This window comes from Mirounga angustirostris, unplaced genomic scaffold (genome assembly GCF_029215605.1).
Source record: "Mirounga angustirostris isolate CCGP_5_RB_7025 unplaced genomic scaffold, mMirAng1.0.hap1 SCAF_1, whole genome shotgun sequence".
NCBI lineage: Eukaryota > Metazoa > Chordata > Mammalia > Carnivora > Phocidae > Mirounga > Mirounga angustirostris.
The window spans coordinates 38,252,156-38,272,375 of record NW_026991709.1 but is presented as its reverse complement, the minus strand read 5'-3'; the positions used below and the strand labels follow the sequence as shown (position 1 = coordinate 38,272,375).

At 36.0% G+C, this 20,220-nt stretch overlaps 2 protein-coding genes across 4 annotated transcripts in view; both read right to left on the bottom strand.

Annotated features, from left to right (window-relative positions):
- Window positions 1-4,179: 4,179 nt before the first annotated feature.
- CADM2 (cell adhesion molecule 2) overlaps window positions 4,180-20,220 on the bottom strand; it is a 1,086,372-nt gene continuing 1,070,331 nt past the window's right edge. For all 3 annotated transcript variants that reach the window (XM_064580279.1, XM_045902679.3, XM_064580283.1), the window contains 2 exons: window positions 11,931-12,056; window positions 4,180-11,135 (listed from right to left, as the gene is read on the bottom strand). In XM_064580279.1, the coding sequence (XP_064436349.1) occupies window positions 11,017-11,135; window positions 11,931-12,056 (245 nt within the window). In that variant the 3' untranslated portion in view covers window positions 4,180-11,016. The remainder of the gene's footprint in view (window positions 11,136-11,930; window positions 12,057-20,220) is intronic.
- LOC123863301 (pyruvate kinase PKM-like) lies at window positions 15,702-17,999 on the bottom strand. The gene is given in 1 exon segment (XM_045902678.2): window positions 15,702-17,999. A coding segment is annotated over 1 exon segment (1,608 nt). The 5' UTR covers window positions 17,957-17,999; the 3' UTR covers window positions 15,702-16,348.

Genomic DNA, 20,220 nt, shown 5'->3' with positions numbered 1-20,220 from the left:
CCATAGAAAAAATAAAATAAATCTCTGGTTAGGTTCCTACTTACTGCCAGCAACCTCATTAAATACAATTTACATTACAGTTGTATTTTAATCATTCATTTGTGAGGGCACTAAGAAAAGCCCAGAATCTTACAAATTTTAACAATGGTGACTCTAAGATTCCTGCAGTATAGATTATGCCTCCGACAGATGAACACTGCTAATAATGCTCTATAAATATTGTTGTGGAAAGGAGAATCTATGTGTTCCCAAGAGCACACAACTGCACAATAGAGAGGCAATGGAGTTCAGTGGCTAGATTTATGTTCTAAATCCGACTCTTCCACTGAATTGGCGTGTATGTGACTTTCTATGCTTGTTTTCTCTTTATTAAAATGTGGTGCTAGTTTTGAAGATTTTTTCAAAATTATCTTCTGGTGGGAAAACAATATTCCTTCTTTGTCTCTGCAGAAGCAGGAGGCATCTGAATTTAGAGAATCGCATTGTGTGTGAAAAGAGAAGCAGCTCTCTACTCTTACTGAATACTTCTGTATTCCAAGTGTGTGTGTGGAGTGAGTGGGGGGCATTGGAGATTCTCACATCAGCTAATTCTCTACACCAGCTGTGTGTCCTACAGTGTGTCCTACAGTGTACCTCAATTCTGACACTAAGTGCCTGCAGTTAGTGCAGAGCCCACAGATTAAGGGCTCAGTCTCACAAGACTGGTCCTAACTTCAGATGACAATTGCCACTGGTAGGTCTCCAGGTTAACTACAACTTCTGTCCAACTTGGTTACAAATAGAGCACAACTCCCTCCTTAGTTTTGAACATTTGCTAGAACTGCTCACAAAACTCAGGAAAGCAGTTTACTTACTAGATTACAAAGATTATACCTCAGGAACAGCCAGAAGGAAGAGATGCACAGGGCAAGGTATGGAGAAAGGGGAGCAGATTTTCCATTCCCTCCCCAAACTCTTCACCCTCTGAGCACCTCCATATGTTCACCAAGTAGGAAGCTCTCCAAATATTGCCATACTTTTGGGATTTTTATGGGGGCTTCATTTCGCAGGCATGATGGATTAAATCATTGGCCACTGGTGATTACCTCCTGCCCTCTCCTCTCCTGGAGGTCAGGGTTGGGGGCTGAAAATTCCAACCCTCTGATCACCTGGATGGTTCCCCGGGCACAGCCTTCATCCTGAGGCTATCCAGAAGCCCTCAGTCACCAGTCATCTCATAACATACAAAAAGACACATATTACTTCTGGAGATTCCAAGTGTTTTAGGAGCTGTGTGTCAGGAAAGGGAAATGGGAGCCATATTACGATACCTTAGCACCAAGATCATTGCTGGTGGCTGCATACAAGAAAGACAAACATGAGTGAGAAGTGTTTCTGCAGCTGGGAGAGTGATGTTTTGTGTAAAGTTATTGCAGATTCTTAGGCTGGAGTTCATGGTTAGGCTTGAAGTGTGTCCCGGTTTCTGAGCTAAGTACTATGTGTATGTCCAATATAACATGACTTCTATCCGATTAGCAGGAAAATCTGTAAGCAAAATATGATTAAAAATACTAATGTCTTCTATGACACCTAGAGGTCAAAGAAGGGACTTTAGTGTCACATGAGGTAATACAAGTGTTATTTAGTGCCTGAAGCATGGGAATTAATTTATAGTAGGGGAATAAAGTTGATAGTCTTATATTTTCATGGGAACAGATCCTATTTTAAAGTTACTTTTGAAGCAAATAAATATGCAGTTGGTAGATTACGTGGTTAGAGTGGGAGTCCTTAGATTCCAAGATCCTCTAGCCACGGAGTCAGAGTTTGTGGGATCACTGACCCCTGGAGGTCCAATTTTGTAAAGTTTCTCTGATCTCTGGCAGAAGGGTATTAGGACATGCTCCCATTTGATGAAATTGCCAAATAGACATACCTTATCTTCAGGAATTTTCCAATTCCCTCTTAATCACTTTTTTCTCCCAACACATTGAAAAAAAATTCCACTTCCTGATATTCTCTTAATTTGTGAGTAAAGAAGACATATAGTTCTGATATACCAATTTTAATCGTTAAATGTGTTTCAAATCTTTGAGTGGTTGTCATATTTCAGGGATATTATGTTGTTTTCCAGCAATAATTCATTAGTTTAAAAGGCCCACACTACCTCCAATCTATGTGAAAATAGATTCCTTAAATCTGCTTCCATCTGTGTAAGGACTTAGGTTAGTAAAGACAAAGTGAATTCAATTTTTGATAGTATGTGCAGGACATGTGTTTTTTAGAACTTTTAATAATAATGTACACACGCTAGTCATTGTTATGGCCACTCCTCAGAAGATGAGTTAATTTCCTAGATTTTTTTGCATAATAAAGTATTAGCTCATTAATCAGATCTATTTTTCAAAAAAACATAGAAAATCTTCAGAGATTGATAATCCATCGAATTTAAGACCATGAACACTGGTTGAAAGAGATGCTATTTACTTACTTTTAAGTTTGGTTAAATCATGAGACTTCTTTCATAATACCTTTTTTTTTAATTATTAACAGAATCTCCCCACTCCTCTGTCCAACATAGGAATGCCAAAAATACAGAAAGTGGTCATTACTAGGAAGGGTAATTTAAAGTTTTGAAGGTCTGGGCATAGAACCCTATATTCAGGTTCTTAGTGTACTTCATGAAGTGGACTGATGATATACAGTAGGTGTTCAATAATGTTTTCATTAAATAACATGCAATGTAGAGTAGCACTAAGTGGCAGTTAAAATGCAAGCAGGAAACTGCTTTTTCCCTTTAATATTTTCTTTATACATATTTTACTTGCTAGATTTCAAAACATTAAAAAAATCCTTAAAGTGCACAATATCAAATAAAATATGGTTTAAAAAAATGTTAAAACTATGTTTTTCCTGGAACTTCTTGTTTTAAAGTAGTGTGCAGTTATTTTTAGAATCATCCCAGGATTGTCATTTAATGAAGGTCCAGTATGCCTCCTTGATTAAAAAATGAATTTCCAGTATGCCTCCTTGATTAAAAAAAAAAAGGCCAAAGTATATTTTGACAGAAACAACAATTGCCAATATGAAAACACAGAGTTGATCTTTATCTAGGAAACACGAGTGTCCTATGTTTCAATGTTTGTCCATGTTTGTACACACATGTTTGTATATAGACACATGTACATATACACATGAGCCATATAAGAGTGGGCATTTCAGCTATCAGGAAAAAAAAAACAAAGATTGTGTCAATGAATATGATTATTTCAAATGTCATCATTTTCTTTCAGATGTGTTGAATTTTATCTTTGATACAGAATCAAATGTGCTAAATTGTATCCCAGGGCTGCTTTTGCTGAGAAAAATAAATTAAAAGAAATAAAATGTTATTTAATAAAATAAACCAGATACAAAATCTTGCCTTGTATTTACAGATAAATTTTAATGGAATATTTCATGGTCTAACACAAATATCAGACCCAATGACACTAATTCTTGTACAGCCTTTGGCTTACCCTGTATAACAAAATCTGTTATTTAAAGTAGACTATAAAATACCTTATGGTAAGTGAACTTCCAAAGACACAAAGAAAATCTCCCATAAATTTAAAAGCTTATCTCAAATTCTTATTGGCATAAGCTTAGGATGGATATATTATTAATTGTATTATCTTAGGTAGTTGAAATATATAATACTGGTTAGAGTGTGAAAATTAAAAAAAAAATAGGTTTAGGTATTTTTGCTTCTGTTCCTAGTCAACATTAGTAAACACACATAGTGAATGTAAAATTACCTTTACAGAGTTTTGAAATTTTGGCAATCTCAAGCAAATTTCCCTAAGTCAGCAACATTTTTTTTTTTTTTACCCTTAGTCAGCATATTACAAGGTTCATATTTTCCAAGGAGTAACGATTAAATGTTGTACAAATAAGATAACATTTATTTTACTACCATTTAATTTTTAAAACTCCCACTTAGAAATTTACAAGGAAAATAGGCATCACTGAGAAAAATCTAAAATGATAATGTAGTCAGTTGAAAAAGATACGCAAAATAATGTGTTTGGTATAAAGGAATGTGTTTTGTGACATCTTTTATAACTTGTTAGTGGGAAGAAAGAAAGTTCCATCTTTCATTGTCTGCTTTCAGACCTAAGAAAATGAACTAAATGAATAGACAATTCAGTAATGTCCAACAGATAACTAAAATTCAAATTTTATTTCCATATGTATCAGACAATATTTTTTTTCTGACAAGACTTTACTGAAAGATGAAGTGCAAATGGGAACCCTGTAAGAATGTTTAGAAGAGTTGTACATGACATATTTTAAGCGCCACTAAGTACACATTGAATACTTTGTAAGTATATAGGTATAGCAACATGCAAGTGTCATGTACCTCATATTACAATATGCATTTTGTTTTTTGAAAATGTTTATGATAACAGTAGATTCAATAATTGTGGTTCTCTATCTTCTGTGCAAAGTGCTTTATTTTGGCGAATCTTCTTTACAGCACAGAATTTATTTTTATGTTGTCATAAATATACCCTTCCAAAAGTTATGAATTTCATGTCATATAAATAGAACATTTTATTTTTGAAGCTACATTACTGGGAACACCTGCATTTCTGGGTACCATTTTCAGAGATAAGTCTTTAAATTTTTTTTTTAAACATGGCAGACTTGTTTCAATGTTGATTATGTTTAAATATTTATGATAAAAATGGAGCTTTCTTGAGGGAATACTTTTTGGTTGAGTGAAAAGCTAAACAACCAATTCACAAATACTGATGTGAACTGAATATGAAGAAAATAGGTCAGTAATCCCAAACTCGTGGATTACTCCTTAACTGCATCATTGAATCTACAATAAGTACAGCAGGTACAGTTAAATAAATTTGTAAAGAGATTAAAATTTTATACACTTATAAGGAGAAAGAGTCCTAGTTTCGAAAAATCTCTAAATTATTTTTCTATTTATGAGAATCATTCAATACATTAGAAACACAGAGAAAAGCAAAAAGGATAGAGAGAGAACAATTCAGTTTACATTTCATATTTTTTTTTAACCAACTGGTGACCACTGCTTTCAACCATCAAACATTTTATTGCATATAACTTTCACTATCAGCAAATATAAAGAGAAAAGTGTCTACTAGTACCATGTACAAGGAAAAGCATTTGAAGAAAGAAAACATTTGAGGTTCGACAGTACTGTGTATAATAGAAGTGTAATGTGGCATTCAAAAGTCCGTGTGGGATTCACTGCTGTTCTGACCCTGGGTGTGGGAAAAGTGCTTAAGTGCTGAGCCCTGGTAGGTTTTCCTTTTACCCCTGCAATCTTCAAATATCTTTTAACTTTTCTTCTTTTGAAATATACAGTATGTTTTATAGGGGAAAATAGTGTTTTTTCTTTACATCTTTTTCACATGTGGGCCCATTCTCTCCAAAATAACCATACATTTCTTGTCACTAACATATATATATATATATATATATATATATAATATCTAGCATATATATATATGTGTGTGTATATATATATATATATATGGAAAAGATGGTAAAGATTCGACCAAATATTATTTGTAACAGAACCACATAACATAGAAACATCCTACGTTAAGCATATTTTATAGATTTAACATCATAATTTGAAATAGTTTCTTGCATCAGTTTCTTTTTCCTACAGAAAAATCTGCTTTTAAAATGTAATTTCCTTTTAGAAATAATTAAATTACATCATTTGAAAAATTCATATTATGTCTAAGCAGACACAATAAAGTGGGCATTTGTGGCAATACTTTGCATTCATTATTCAGGTATTATTTGTTAATAAGGAGGCAATTTTAAATACTTAAATTTTTGTTTTACATTAGATAACAGTTCTTGGGAAAATAAACCATATACATAATTTTTACTTAAAAGCACAGCATTGATTTATAAGAAACTGTTGCATTTTAAATATTAAATGAAATGTAAGATTGGATTCCAAAGTGTTGCCATTTAATTTTTTTTTAATCAACACAATTATATTACATTGAAATACTAAGTAGGCGTGAGAAGAACTATCCTTATAAAGTTAGCATATTTTGCCTATAGGAAAAGTTAATGATAGGAAAGGAAAAACAAATGCAGATCCATACACCATTGAATACACTAAAAGAAATTGGCTTTTGAGATTTCCCAGGGGCTGGGGAGAGGACTGTATGTTAGTCCTAAAGAGTGCTTCCTGGGATATCCTGTAAATAATTATTTCTTCTATATCATAGCCCATGTTAAAAGTGAGAGGTAGAAGGATTATTGTAAGTATGCATGGCAGAGAACTTACCAGCTATATCCAATAACTATTGCATTCAATATTAATAATCTCAATACATAAAAATGCTGATGAGTTTAGAACCCATTCTTGTATGTTGTCCCCTTTAGCTCTCTTTTTAATCTTGCTACTTTCGTTCAATCCATTGCCTTTGGAAGGGTATAAGTGCAAAGGGCATGTCTGGGACAGAATAGGGAGAGAAAGGGGGGGAAAATAGAAAAAAAAGGTCTAAAAAAATTCCCATTAAGATATAGTGACTTTAACTATTAATTAATGGTAAACTATGTTCTTTGATTGAATAAATGTATACTTATAATAAAAGTACCATAATCCATTAAAATATACACACATTTCAAAAAAAGTTTAAGGATTCCAAACTCAATTAGAGATCAAACAAAGTTTAAAACTCATGTTATTTCTTTCTCTCCAGTAGTTCTAAAAACTAGGCCAAATAATTTTATTGTGTCACATTAATGATTAAATAAGAAAAACGTAAAGTGTTTGTTGTTGAATCGATTATGTTTTTAATTAATGCTTTAGTGTGTGGGAGGTGAAGATTAGCAAACTCTTGGATCGTGTTAAAGAATTCTTTAAAATCCCTTTGCATTAGTATCCAGCAATAGAATTGCAGATATTGCACTGAGTATATTTCAATATTGCCAGTGTATATTTCAAAACAAATTCTATTATCTACACTAAGATTTCCTCTTCCCCAATATTCAAAATGCATATTATAATTACATGGGTTTCCAACATCCATACACAGCAAGTACAAGATACTTACATGTACGTACACTGTAGTTACCTATATTTTGCATAGTTTTTAGTGTGTACTTTGTGCCACTTAATAAAAAGCATTACTCAGTAATTCTTATTAGGTATTTCATTTATTTCAGCTGTGGTTGCCAGTTCTTTTTGTTTGTTTTGTTTTTTGTATTCATCACAGATTACCATTTGCAAAGGGAGATAATATTGGGCATTTTTCGTGGGCTCTAAGTAATCCGCGATACGACGGGGAAGTTGCAGTAAGATATGAGGTTTTGCATTTTCTCCACAATTAAAAAACATAACACGGATTTCATATTTATCATTCATAAAATTATCCTTATGTCCAAAGGAAAAGAAGATGTATTTTAAATGTTCCCCTTGGTAACACTTTGCAATAAGTGGCACTAAATTACACGATAACTGGTATGTTACATGGAAGAACCATCACGGTCAAACAGCGGCTGTACGTGTGCCTATATGGAATCTCAATGTTGTTACAGTCATGAGTACATAATTACAAGTGAGCCTGTCCTTTTCATTGAGATATTTATATTTTTACAACGAAATAAAAATAAATGAGGTGTTAGCTTCTTTGCCATATTTAGGAAAGTTAGTTTTCTTTCTCTATTTTAATTGTTGGGTTTCAGTGCAATATTAAGCATCTTGAATCAATATGAGATCATCCAGTTTCTAGATTAAACTCCAATATCAGGTTCCTTAAACTGCTTCTTGGATTCTCTGGTAAAAGAAAACAAGTTGAAATCTCTCTCCCTCTCTCTTTCTTTCTCTCTTACACACACACACACACACACTCACACAGAGAAACACACACACATCAGTACTTTGCTCATGTGCTCTATCTTTGCTCTTGCGCTCACAAACTTTCCTTTTTCTTCTTAATTTTAATGATCATTCTATCTAGGACACTCAAAAATGGGAAAAAAAGAATGCTGTTTACACTTTTTTGATGGAGGACAATCAATTTACACTGTAAACAGTACGCTGGCAGAGAATATCTACTTCGGGTAAAGAATAATACTCCATATTCTACTAGGGGTATATGTGTGTTCACACTCCTTCCATTCAGTTCCATAGCTACTGTGCTCAATAGGCAGAGACAGAAATTGGCTCTGTGCATACACATGTGCACATTTCAGACATTGCAATTGACATGGTTCCATTTCAAAGTGTTATTTTGTATTTTTTCCTGATTTTTATAGAAATGAAGAGAATTTTTATAATTTATTCCCTTGTTTGGTGGAAATAAAATAAATTTTAAAGATAGGAAAATACAATTCTATTTCTATATTTTTCAGGAACTAAAAATGATACCTAATTCAAATCTAACTATTTTAACTGGCTAAACATTTCATTAGAGCCCACAAATCATAATATATTAGTTTCTTTTAAAGAATTCTATTGACTTTTTACATCACTCTAAAGGGTTAAATGAGCCAAAAATTTTGAAATATAACCAATTTTTGATTTCTAATTTTACAGTGCTATAAATAATGATTCAATTATTTAGGCAACAATTTAGCAGTTGGAGCCAAGTAGAATATAGACAAAATGAAGAGGGATGTAAATACAGCATCAATGAAGAGTAGCAATTTTGTAAGTGCATCCTGAAATTAAGCTTTAAATAGTAATTGATGATGCAGTTTATACAACTTACTTCTGTAATAAGAACCTTTCCATTTTGTACTAACAGGATGAATTTTGTTTTGTGGAGTCTTTCTAAAGATTATGCATTGAAAGATATGAACAGTTTATAAACCTATTCTAATTTCAATGTGTCTAGTAGCACCTACCTGATTCTCTCAAACTACCATACTATATTAACATATTATTGCATTTTTCCACAGATGGTATGGAGTGAACTGTAAAAACAAGCATGCAATCACATCAATGCAGACTTATTTCCTTAAAATGTCATACTGTATATGATTTATTATGTTAACACTCAACCACATCATATTATTTATGTTCTGTATATTCTGAAAAAGTGCTGCTTGACTGACATCGTCCTTTTTCTTTTGTAAGAAATCAACAAGATAAATGCTTCAACAATCAAAAAAAAACAATTTAAAAATTCTAACGTTGTCTTTAAAAGTTTATACTTTTCTGATAAATAATCTAAGATACAGCACCCTTGTCTTCCATTTGATATTAATACATGATGTCATACTCAACCATTCTCATTTCCCAAAAATAAATTCCAAGATATTATTTTTAAAACCATAGGCCATCATGCTTTCAGACATCATAAGTATAGCTACCGTATTGTCATATTTGTTTTCTTCTTAAAGGTGCAATGCTTGTGAATGGGAAAATAATTTTTATCTAACTGGATTTTTAATTTTTAGCATATAATAAATTTAATGAGAACTACTCTAGCAATATTGTATTTTACTAGAAGAAATAATATGACTTTAGATTGACTCTGTGTCATATTTAGGAATACAGCATTTCTTAATGGTTAAATACACCAAAATTTCAGAAATAATCCAGAGAAAGAGACTTTCACCTTTGAGTTAAAAGCATGGCAGAAATTCTCCATCACTCACTGTTTCATAAGTTTGTACCTCACAAAATGCATAGACAGGAATTTAATATAAAGAATTAGTTCATTTATACAGAAAACATATCTTAAACACTTCTTTTTGGCAAACCAACATAGGTAAGCAGCTCTGGAACTGCCAAATTAAAATTTGTAATAAATTTTTAGCAAACTAAGAGTTTACTTTTAGGTTATTATTCAACTGTGGTTGTAATTTAAAACCTGAGGCTGTGCACTGGTTGTTAGCTTAAAATTACCTTTCCTTATAACATTGTGCTTCCATTGTATAACAAATAAAAATTAACAAGAACTAGAAAAATTTGTTGTTGAACAGTGCTAGGACATACAGACAAAAGTACTAATACATGTTATCTACTTATAATATTGGTTTAAGTAATATCTAAAGGGATATAATGGACATTAGAAAATGCTTACTTATGACTGAATTACCTACAGCCAAAAAAGTTAAATATGTATCAAATAATGTTTAATTGGATTTATTATATGCACTATATACAGATACTAAATGTCTCAAAATTGTGCCCTATGGATACTTCAATTTTGTTTAGGCAGGTGAGTCTTTATGGAGAAAATAAATTATAGAATCAAATTGGAGAAATGAATGAAATTGTTGTGATTCCTGAAGCAGTAAAATGTTTGTAAAAATTTATTAGTAAATGAAGCTAAAATAACTTAATGGTGGGATCTATATAATTATATAAGATGTCATGTCATGATTGCAATGCATACACACATGGCTCCTGTATCAAATTCTATATTTTTAAATAGCAAATTGATACAGCTTCACCACTATAATCTCAAACATTCCAGAATCTATTCTACAGTGTTTTCAGTTGTGTTTTCTAGGGCATATATTTCCAAACATGTCTTTGAAGGCAGACATGTAGAAAACATTGTTTGTAAACCTCTAATTTCTGATAGAACTTAATCACATTAGGTCTTTACCTAATCCTGTTCCTTGTGAAAGCTGTCTAGTGGTAAATTGACAAAATTTATGATTTAAAGGGAAAAAACGAGGGCAAAAAAAACCTTTGCATACTTTTTTTTCAATGTATAAAAACAATTCAATACCATGATCCAAGGAGATGATTAACATTGTTAAGGCTGTATATTCAAGCACTGTATGTTAAAAGAGCAATGGTGTGGAATTTAGGCAGTAAGAAATGTCCTGCATTATGGATGGTACAGTAATTAAAGAATGATGCTTTCGACAGCTGATTGTTGGTATACACTGGCTACTGATAGCAGTACGGTATGGAAGTTAATAAAGGTAGCAGAAGATGGTAGAAATGAATTCTGAAAGATGATAGCCAGTTTTCTCCAGCAGCCAGCCTGGTAAGGAAAACTCATAATCTTGGCCTGTATTTTAAATGAAATACTCCTTTTTCTCTTCAGCATTGACTTGGCTGCCTTCAGCATTGATAATGGCTGTGTCAGCATCTGGTGCATCCTCAGCCCCTTTAGCTTCATTTGTTAAGTACGTTCCTGTGGGTATTGGGAGAAAAAAAAAATATATATATATATATGTTAGTTCTGTGAGACTGGTTAAATAGCCAGCATTAAAGCTACATTCATTTAGGCAGGAGCTTTTGCCAGATTTCTGATATGTTGGAACATATTCTGAGACATCATAAGCCACACAATTCACTCTTGTGCTGTTGTGCACTATCTTTCAGTTTTCAGGTATATGTTATATGTGAATCTGTGGCCAGGTTAACTAGAGGCGACTGCCTAACTGGAGTGGGGAATGAGTAGTTTGATTTCTTTAATGATGGCAACAGACCATGTGCTCTGTGCAGCTGTAGCAATCAGGGTCCTTTGTTAAGATGTTGATAATGATCACATCAAACATGTCATCTTTCATTTTGAAAACTCCACTTAAAAGTAGGTTATGTCAATAGTTTGCTACCCAACCCATTGCAAAAAAATTACATATTTTCTTCACTTATATGGCCAGATGTGTGTCTATAAACCTATGAACAAAAAATCTTGACCAAATGTTTAACATCATAGTTGAATGTCAAACCTAGAGATAAATTACAAACTTGCTTTTTTTTCTGAGCCGGTGACTCACTTTGTGACCTTTGGCCATTGGCTAGACATCATTTTGCTAAACCGAACCAATTTTCATTAAGTAAAATAATCAAGACTTCCCTGAAGTAATTTCATATTTAGATCTCTTCACATATATGCATACACTCATTTAATATTTCATGATTAAGCTAGTCTTTAGAATATTTTTTTGTCAAACTTGAGACTACTTTATTAAATATTACCTACCTTTATGTCTTGCCAGATATCGACCAAGCAGAAATATAGAACACAGTGTGACAAATACAACTACAGCCACTATTCCTCCTATAAGAGCATGATCAGGGCCAGTCTGGCCAGCCAGAGCATTGGGATCTAGAGAAGAGAATAAAATATCACAGAAATGGTGTGTTATTTAAGCATAGAGTATATATCTGCATTAGAATGAGTTCTTGAAAAGTAGTTCATTTCTATTGAAATAAAATTTCATTAATGTGTATTAAACCAACCATCTAGTCAACAAGTATTCATTTGTATAACATACCTGGGGATATAATATTTGCCACATCAATCACAGTTGTCATTGACTTTACATTTTAAGACTAGATAAACGAATGCACATAAACTTTTTTTTTTCTTTTTAGAGGGAGAGAGAGCACAGTTTAGGGCAGGGGAGGGGCATAGGCAGAAGGAGAAAGAATCTTAAGTAGACTCCCCACTCAGCATAAAACCTAAGGCGGGACTCAATCTCATGACCCTGAGATCATGACCTGAGCTGAAATCAAGAGTCCCACACTTAACCAACTGAGCCACTCAGGTGCTCAAATAAACATATATAATTTTGCATGGTTTTATGCCTTTCCTTCTTCTTCTCCTTCTGAATATATGTGTGACTGTGTGTGCATGTGCACATGTGTGTATTTTTTAGTGTGATGAACACAATTATATCATTCAAAAAATAAAATTATGGGAAATGCTGGGACTGAGATGATAACTTGGAATTTATTATCATATAAATCTTATTTAAAGCTATAGCAATTGATGAACTTCCCACAGGAGTAAGTCTAGATAGAGAGGAGAAGAAGTCTGAAAACTGAACTGAGGAACTCTCATATCTAAAGTCCTGGAAGGGAAAGTGCTTCCAGCAGAGCTGACTGAGAAGGAGAGAACAGTGAGATAGGAAAATATCCTGCAGAGTACATTGTAGTTGATCAAAGGAAAGAACATATTTCAAGGAGAGGACAGTGTTACAAATTGGGTTAAATGTGATTGACAGAAGGAGGAAAATGAACACTCAGTGTAAAAGATTAAGTGCCTATTTGACTTGTAGTTTTAGAGAAAGTAGCTGGAGAGATACAGATTAATAATATACTCTCACATTTGGCCTTTAGTAAAATTACAGGGAAGAGATGAACCCAGCAAAGGATAGCTAGTTTTCAAGCAGAAAGAAAAAGATCAAAAGAAAGCCTAGACAACTGGGAACTGCAAAGTTTTAGAAAATCAACTACTTATAGAAGTCACACAATAAGGGACAAAACCGAGTGAACCTTTGAGCAATAAAACCCACTAAGGCTCAGCCCTACTGCAACGATAAGATTGAGTATACTGCCTACCCTCCCAAGCCCATGTTGCCGATATCCTCATGGTAACTACTTATATTCTAAAGGAGAGATTTAGAGGATCGAGAAAGTAAAGAAATAAATTAGGCATGACAATTATGCCTTCAAAAGATCTTGAAGTATGATAATAGGCACATGAATATGACATATTAGGAGTTTAATGTGTTTTTAATGAAACTATTGTGGAGAAAGTAGCATATGTTTAGATAGGAAAAAAAGTCTACTTAAAACCAAACAACCTCAGGATCCCCAAGCCTGGTGAAAGCAAGAAGTGGAGTATAAAAGCTGGGTAGTTCCCATGAAGAGCATGTTCCCAAACATCCACTTCAAATGTGGCCATGGAATATAACTGACAGATTGAACCTCCCATAGGGTAGAATTGGGGGAAGCACATAAGAGTGTACAGAAGAGAATTCCATTTCTTCAAGGAATTACAACTGCTACCAAGGCAGAGGGATTGTTTAATACTAGTCTGGCATGTTTTCATAATTGCTATGGATAATGACTACTCAGTGTTTCCCATTCTTTATTTCCAAATGGGAACAATTATAGTAAGAAGCACTTCCTCATGGCTGTCTTCTAGCACTGCATTTTGTATATGTGTAGAGGGGAGAATTACTAATTTGTCTTCAGGTTTATTTGTCCCTGGACTAATGTATCCAGATATGATGAAGAGGATTGTGGATATTTAAAGATCTTAGTCTTTGAGTTGGATATATTGGCTTGATGGGATGTTAGGTTGTCTCTTTGGACAGGTATGACAGTTGTTTGTGTAAGGAAAATAGGTGAAAAATATTTGGCGATCAGAAGGGTATACTGGGGAAGATACTTCTAGCTAATAGCAAACTTGCTTTCTTTTCTTTCAGTACACAGAGCTAATCATTTTCCAGCTTCAATTCAGTTGAGTGTAACAATGTGATCTGGGCTGTGGACAACTGAATGAAGGTCCAGCCAATAAAAACATCCCACATGTAACTCTCCAGGGTGATCTCAGGAGATACAAATTGAAAACAAGAGAAGCTATAAGAGTAAGTAAGGCAATAGATCATTCAGTCTCACCTGGAAGGAAATTGCCCAACTAAGCATATATGCATTGAACTATTCAAGGGTAAAAACAAACAAACAAAAGTTTATTTTAAAAACACTGAGTATTAAAAAGTTAATCTGTCATGGCAGCTTTTGCTAATGTACCTTTCTATTATATATTTCTTGTATTTTCCTTAATTTCTGGCATTGGCTGTAAATCTAAAAATTAAAAAAAAAAAGAAAAACAGGAAGAAAAAGCATCAAAAAATAAACCTGTCATGTCTCAGAATTCCCCATTCTTATTCCTTGCTTAGATACTTCAGAATCAGTTTCAAATCCCACTTCTTGCTCAAGTCCCCAAATGCAGATAGTCATAAATCATTTCTATTTTGTTTGCTAAATATCTCTCAGAACTGAGCACTCTTTTGGGGAACTGAGAAATCACTCCTGTTCATACATCTCTGTACCTATCTCATTTCCTGAAGGTAAATTCTGAAATGCTATTGCTGGACCAACTGGTATAAACATTATTTAAAGACTTTTGATAAATATTGCCAAGTTATGTTGTAGAAAGACTGTATGAATTCATCCTGTACCACCTACATCTGAAGGATTCCCCCCCCAGTACTAACATCAGATATTAAAATTTTAAAAATTTGCCAAATATTGATGTGTTAAATATTTAGTATTTACATGTTACCATAAATACATCTAACTACTTTTGCCTATATGAATTTATTAATTTGAAATGGCTGCTTATTCAGTTTAACGCTTTTTTTTTTTAAGATTTTATTTAATTATTTGACAGAGAGAGACACAGCGAGAGAGGGAACACAAGCAGGGGGAGTGGGAGAGGGAGAGGTAGGCTTCCCACAGAGCAGAGAGCCCAGTATGGCACTCCATCCCAGGACACTGGGACCATGACCTGAGTGGAAGGCAGATGCTTAACGACTGAGCCACCCAGGTGCCCCTGGTGTGACCATTTTTCTATTCAAATTTTCTGTTTCAACAGCTCTCTCCATAGAAAGATGAATATTTTTAGCAACTTATTTTTATTTATTCTACGTTTATTGTCTTTTCAGCGATGGATAAGTATTATAATTTTATGTAACCAAATCTATCAAACTTTTGTATTATGATGTCTGACTTGCGGATCATGATTTGAAATGCTTTGCCCATGATGAGATTATACACATATAGATTTATGCTGTTGTCTAACATTTTTATTGTCATATTTTAATCCATCTAAAATGTATCTTGGTCTATGGTTTGAGGCTAAAGTAAAACAGAACTTTATGTTTCTTTCTTTCTTTCTTCTTTCTTTCTTTCTTTCTTTCTTTCTTTCTTTCTTTCTTTCTTTCTTTCTTTCTTTCTTTCTTTCTTTTTTTTTGGTGCTTCAGCTGTTTATTGACACACAGGTAGGCTCTATAGCAACAGGCCTGGGGGCGGCTGCAGCAGTGGGGAAAGTGGGGGGTGGAGGGCGGAGGGTGAAGTGTTTGCCTGCAGCGACAGCTGAGTGTAGGAACAGTAGTGCACAAGGCACACGAGGTGGGAGTGGGGGAGACTGAGGGACGTGGAGAAGCAAGTGAGGGCCTGAGCCAGTCTCCTTTAAGTGGAACCATTGCCCTATGCTGCTACTCTTGCTGGCGGTCTCTTGACCGCAGGCCAGAGTTGGGAGTTCTCTGGTACCCCTTTTCCATAGGTACCGAATGGAGTACGCAAAGGAGGATAAGCAGGAGCTGTTGCCCTCCACGTTAAGCTCTGGGGCTTCCAGTCCTGCAGCCTTTCTTCGTCCCTTGCTTGGGTGAGGTCACATGATGTGCAACCCAGCTCTGGGTCACCTCACCTGAACAGGGTCCTAAAAAACAGTCATGTTTTACAGAGGCATTAATCTTCCCTGGCATCCCAGCCCACCAGTGCCACGTGACAGCCCCCAAGTGAGCACTACAAGCATTGCTGGCCTAATGGATGGGTTGGGGAACAGGGATGGGACAGGGGCTGGACGAGGGGCTCTGGGGCCCATCACGGCGCAGGCACGACACACATGGTGTTGGTGAAGCCGGAGCCAGGGCGCCACCCAGTCGGCACAATGACCACATCGCCCTTCTTGAAGAACCCTCGGGCCTTGCCAACATTCATGGCCAAGTTCACCCAGAGGTCCACGTCCTCAGCCCAGGCCTCCTGCACTGGGTCCTTACACACCACAGGAAAGATGCCGCGGTACAGGTGGGCCTGGCGAGCAGTCTGGTGATTCCGGGTCACAGCAATGATGGGGGCGCGGGGGCGGTATCTAGACACCTGGTGAGCAGACCTGCCAGACTTGGTGAGGACGATTATGGCCCCACTGCAGCACTTTAAGGAGGCCTCCACGGCACCCACGGCGACGGCTTCTGTGGGGTCGTTGGTAATGGGCGCCAGGCGGCGGAGTTCCTCAAATAATTGCAAGTGGTAGATGGCAGCCTCTGCCTCACGGGCAATCAGGTGCTGCATACGAACCGCCTCGAGCGGGTAGTCCCCTTTGGCTGTCTCTCCAGACAGCATGATGCAGTCGGCTCCATCCAAGACTGCATTGGCCACATCGCTGCCCTCAGCCCGGGTGGGACGGGGCTTCTTGATCATGCTCTCCAGCATCTGCGTTGCACAGATGACAGGCTTCCCGGCTCGGTTGCACCACCCAATCATCATCTTCTGAGCAAGGAAGACCTTCTCTGTGGGAATCTCAATGCCTAGATCACCACGAGCCACCATGATGCCATCACTGGCTTCCAGGATCTCATCAAACCTCAAGGATCTCATCAAAACTCCCCCATGATTCTCAATTTTGCTGATTATCTTGATGTTCTTCCCTTTCTCTCCCAGGACCTTCCTGACTTCATGGACATCTGAGGCCTTGCGGATGAAAGATGCAAACACCGTATCTACATCCTGTTCTACCCCAAATTTCAGATCCTGGATGTCCTTTTCCGACACAGCAGGCAAGTCCACAGCAGCCCCGGGGAGGTTCACACCCTTCTTGCTCCCCAAGGAGCCACCGTTCTCCACCTGCGTCACCAGGAAGTCAGCACCTTTCTGCTTCACCTGCAGAGAAATAAGCCCATCATCCACATAGATCTTGCTGCCCACTTCCACCACCTTGCAGATGTTCTTGTAGTCCAGCCACGGGATATTCTCATCACATTTGCCCATGTAGGCATTGTCCAGAGTGATCTTGAGCATGGCCCCTTTCTTCAGCTCTATCTCCGCAGTGCCGCTGCCCTTGATGAGCCCAGTTCAGATCTCGGGTCCTTTGGTGTCCAGGGTCATGGCAACCGGCCGGTAGAGAATGGGGTCGGAAGCAAAGCTTTCCGTGGCTGTGCGCACGTTCTTGATGGTCTCTGCATGGTACTCGTGGGTTCCATGAGAGAAGTTCATACGAGCCACATTCATTCCAGACTTAATCATCTCCTTCAGCATCTCCACCGATCGGGAATTTGGGCCGATGGTACAGATGATGCCAGTGTTCCGGGCCGTGATGGGTGGCGAGTCGATGTCCAGATGGCACATGTGTTCCAGGAACGTGTCAGCCATGGCTGCATGCAGCTGCTGGGTCTGGATGAAGGCAGTGCCGACATCGCTATGGGGCTTTGACATGGCTGCTGAGGTCCTCCGGCGCGGTCCCGCTCGAGCTGCACTGCCGCCGCAGAATGGTCTCGACGCCCGTGACGCGGAGCTGCTGTCTCTTTCTTTCTTTTCTTTCTTTCCTTCCTTCCTTCTTTCTTTCTTCGTTCTCCTTCCTTCCTTCCTTCTTTCTTTCTTCGTTCTTCTTCCTTCCTTCCTTCCTTCCTTCCTTCCTTCCTTCCTTCCTTCCTTCCTTCCTTCCTTCCTTCCTTCCTTCCTTCCTTTATCTCTCTCGCTTGCTTGCTTTCTTTCTTTCTTTCTTTCTTTCTTTCTTTCTTTCTTTCTTTCTTTCTTTCTTTTCTCTCTCTCTCTCTCTTTCTCTTTCTTTCTTTTTTAGAGTGAGTTGGGAGGGCAAAGGGAGAGGGAGAGAGAGGATCTTAAGCAGCTTCCATGCCCAGCAAAGAGCCCGATGTGGGGCTCCATCTCACAACTCTGAGATCATGACCTGAGCCCAAATCAAGAGTTAGACAATTAACCCGGCTGAGCCACCAGGTGCCCCTGTACTTTATTTTCTAAAGCATTATGTCTAGTATTTGTCAAGATTATATTTATCATTTTTATTTCATGACCATGAAACCTACTCAGTTTTCCTATTAGTTTAAGTAGTGTTTATTTAGTATAACAATTCCATTTAAACATCTGGGAAAATGCTTTTCTTTGTTGAACATCCATTATTTCTCTTATTGAAAATATTTTTCATTGGATACAAATTAATTTTTTATTCCCTTTGCCCATACTTGCATTTTCTTTATTATTAATGTTGAAATATTTTGAAGAAGGATTCTCTGTTCTGATGCTGGTATTTATTCCTGCTCAGCTTTAATGCTGCAAATCAATCCACCTACAGAAACTGTCTTTGAAATGAAATATGACATTTGTACATAATGGGTGTACTGGAGAGGGAGTCTTAGGATGTAGATCATTATTGGTGAGAGATTTCACTGATTTACTTCATGCATTTTGCCTATACTCTTCATTCCCACAGTAGAATCTCAGATATGTGGACCATCCCCCCCTTTTTTCTGTACAGTAAGACAATCTTTTAGAATTTGTTTAAATAAATTTAAATTTATCATGTTCTTCATTGCATATATTTTCACTGGATTTCGGATACATTTATAGTATATTAATAAGACTTTCAGAGAAAGTAATGCAAACACATATCTATTTGACTCTAGTCATTAATGTTCTAGATATACTCTTATAACCTATGAAGTAAACACTTAAACTTTTAGCCTTCAGCTCATCAGCAAAATAAGTCCACATACAGTCCCAGGATTTTTAAGATTTCAAAGATAGGATGGATATAGATAATGTTACTTTGCACATCTATTTGTGAATATATTTGTTTAAAAAAACTAACACTGTTGGTTATGCTTTTTATTTTTCCCCCATAACTCTTAGAACTAAAGTCTGTCTTTAATTCCTACAGTTAGCAACTAAAACAAGTGACTGAAATTGAGGATCAGAGAAGTATCATCCTAACAATGCAAAAATAATATATAATTTAAATGGCTAAGTCCCAGTGGGAATCTCTCATATATCCTTTCTCTCATTTCTCTCCTACTGTCATAGCAATAAAAAAAAAAAAAAATGAAGTACAGCCTTCAGAAGTTCCTTTACAGATAGCTGAGTCTTCATTATTATTCAGATAAATACATCATATATCCTAAAGACCATTATTCATTCTCAAGTGTTAGTCTATGATTTGTGGGAGTTAGTCTATTAACACTGGAGTGGGTAAATCCCAGTGGATTTGGCAATATATTAGCAGTCTCTTTAGTTGACAATGCACAAAATACAAAGAATATTGTAGAATTAAAACTTTCTGAACTTAACATCTTTCAATTAGGGTTACTGGACACTTAGTAAAGGCCTCCAAAGAGAAAATTATGTTAAATAATAATATTTAGGGTTAGTAATTTCTGATATTTAGAAGAGTAGAAAGTAACCTCAAAGTATAGTTTTATTTAACACCTTAACATGGAGAATCCTAAATTATGTAATTCTATCTCTGAAATCATTGCTGGGGGTTTCTATCAAGTAGCTTGTCTGTCATATGTTTCCCCTTAAAATGAGAAGTATAAACTCCCAAGAAAAGAACATCTGACTTTCTAGGATCACATCATGCAGAAATTATAAGTGCTACATAGTTTTTAATCCAAGTGTTAGAATTATTTTATGATAAATAATTTTATAAGTTATCATATACGATTTCCAGTTTGAACAAAATGGTA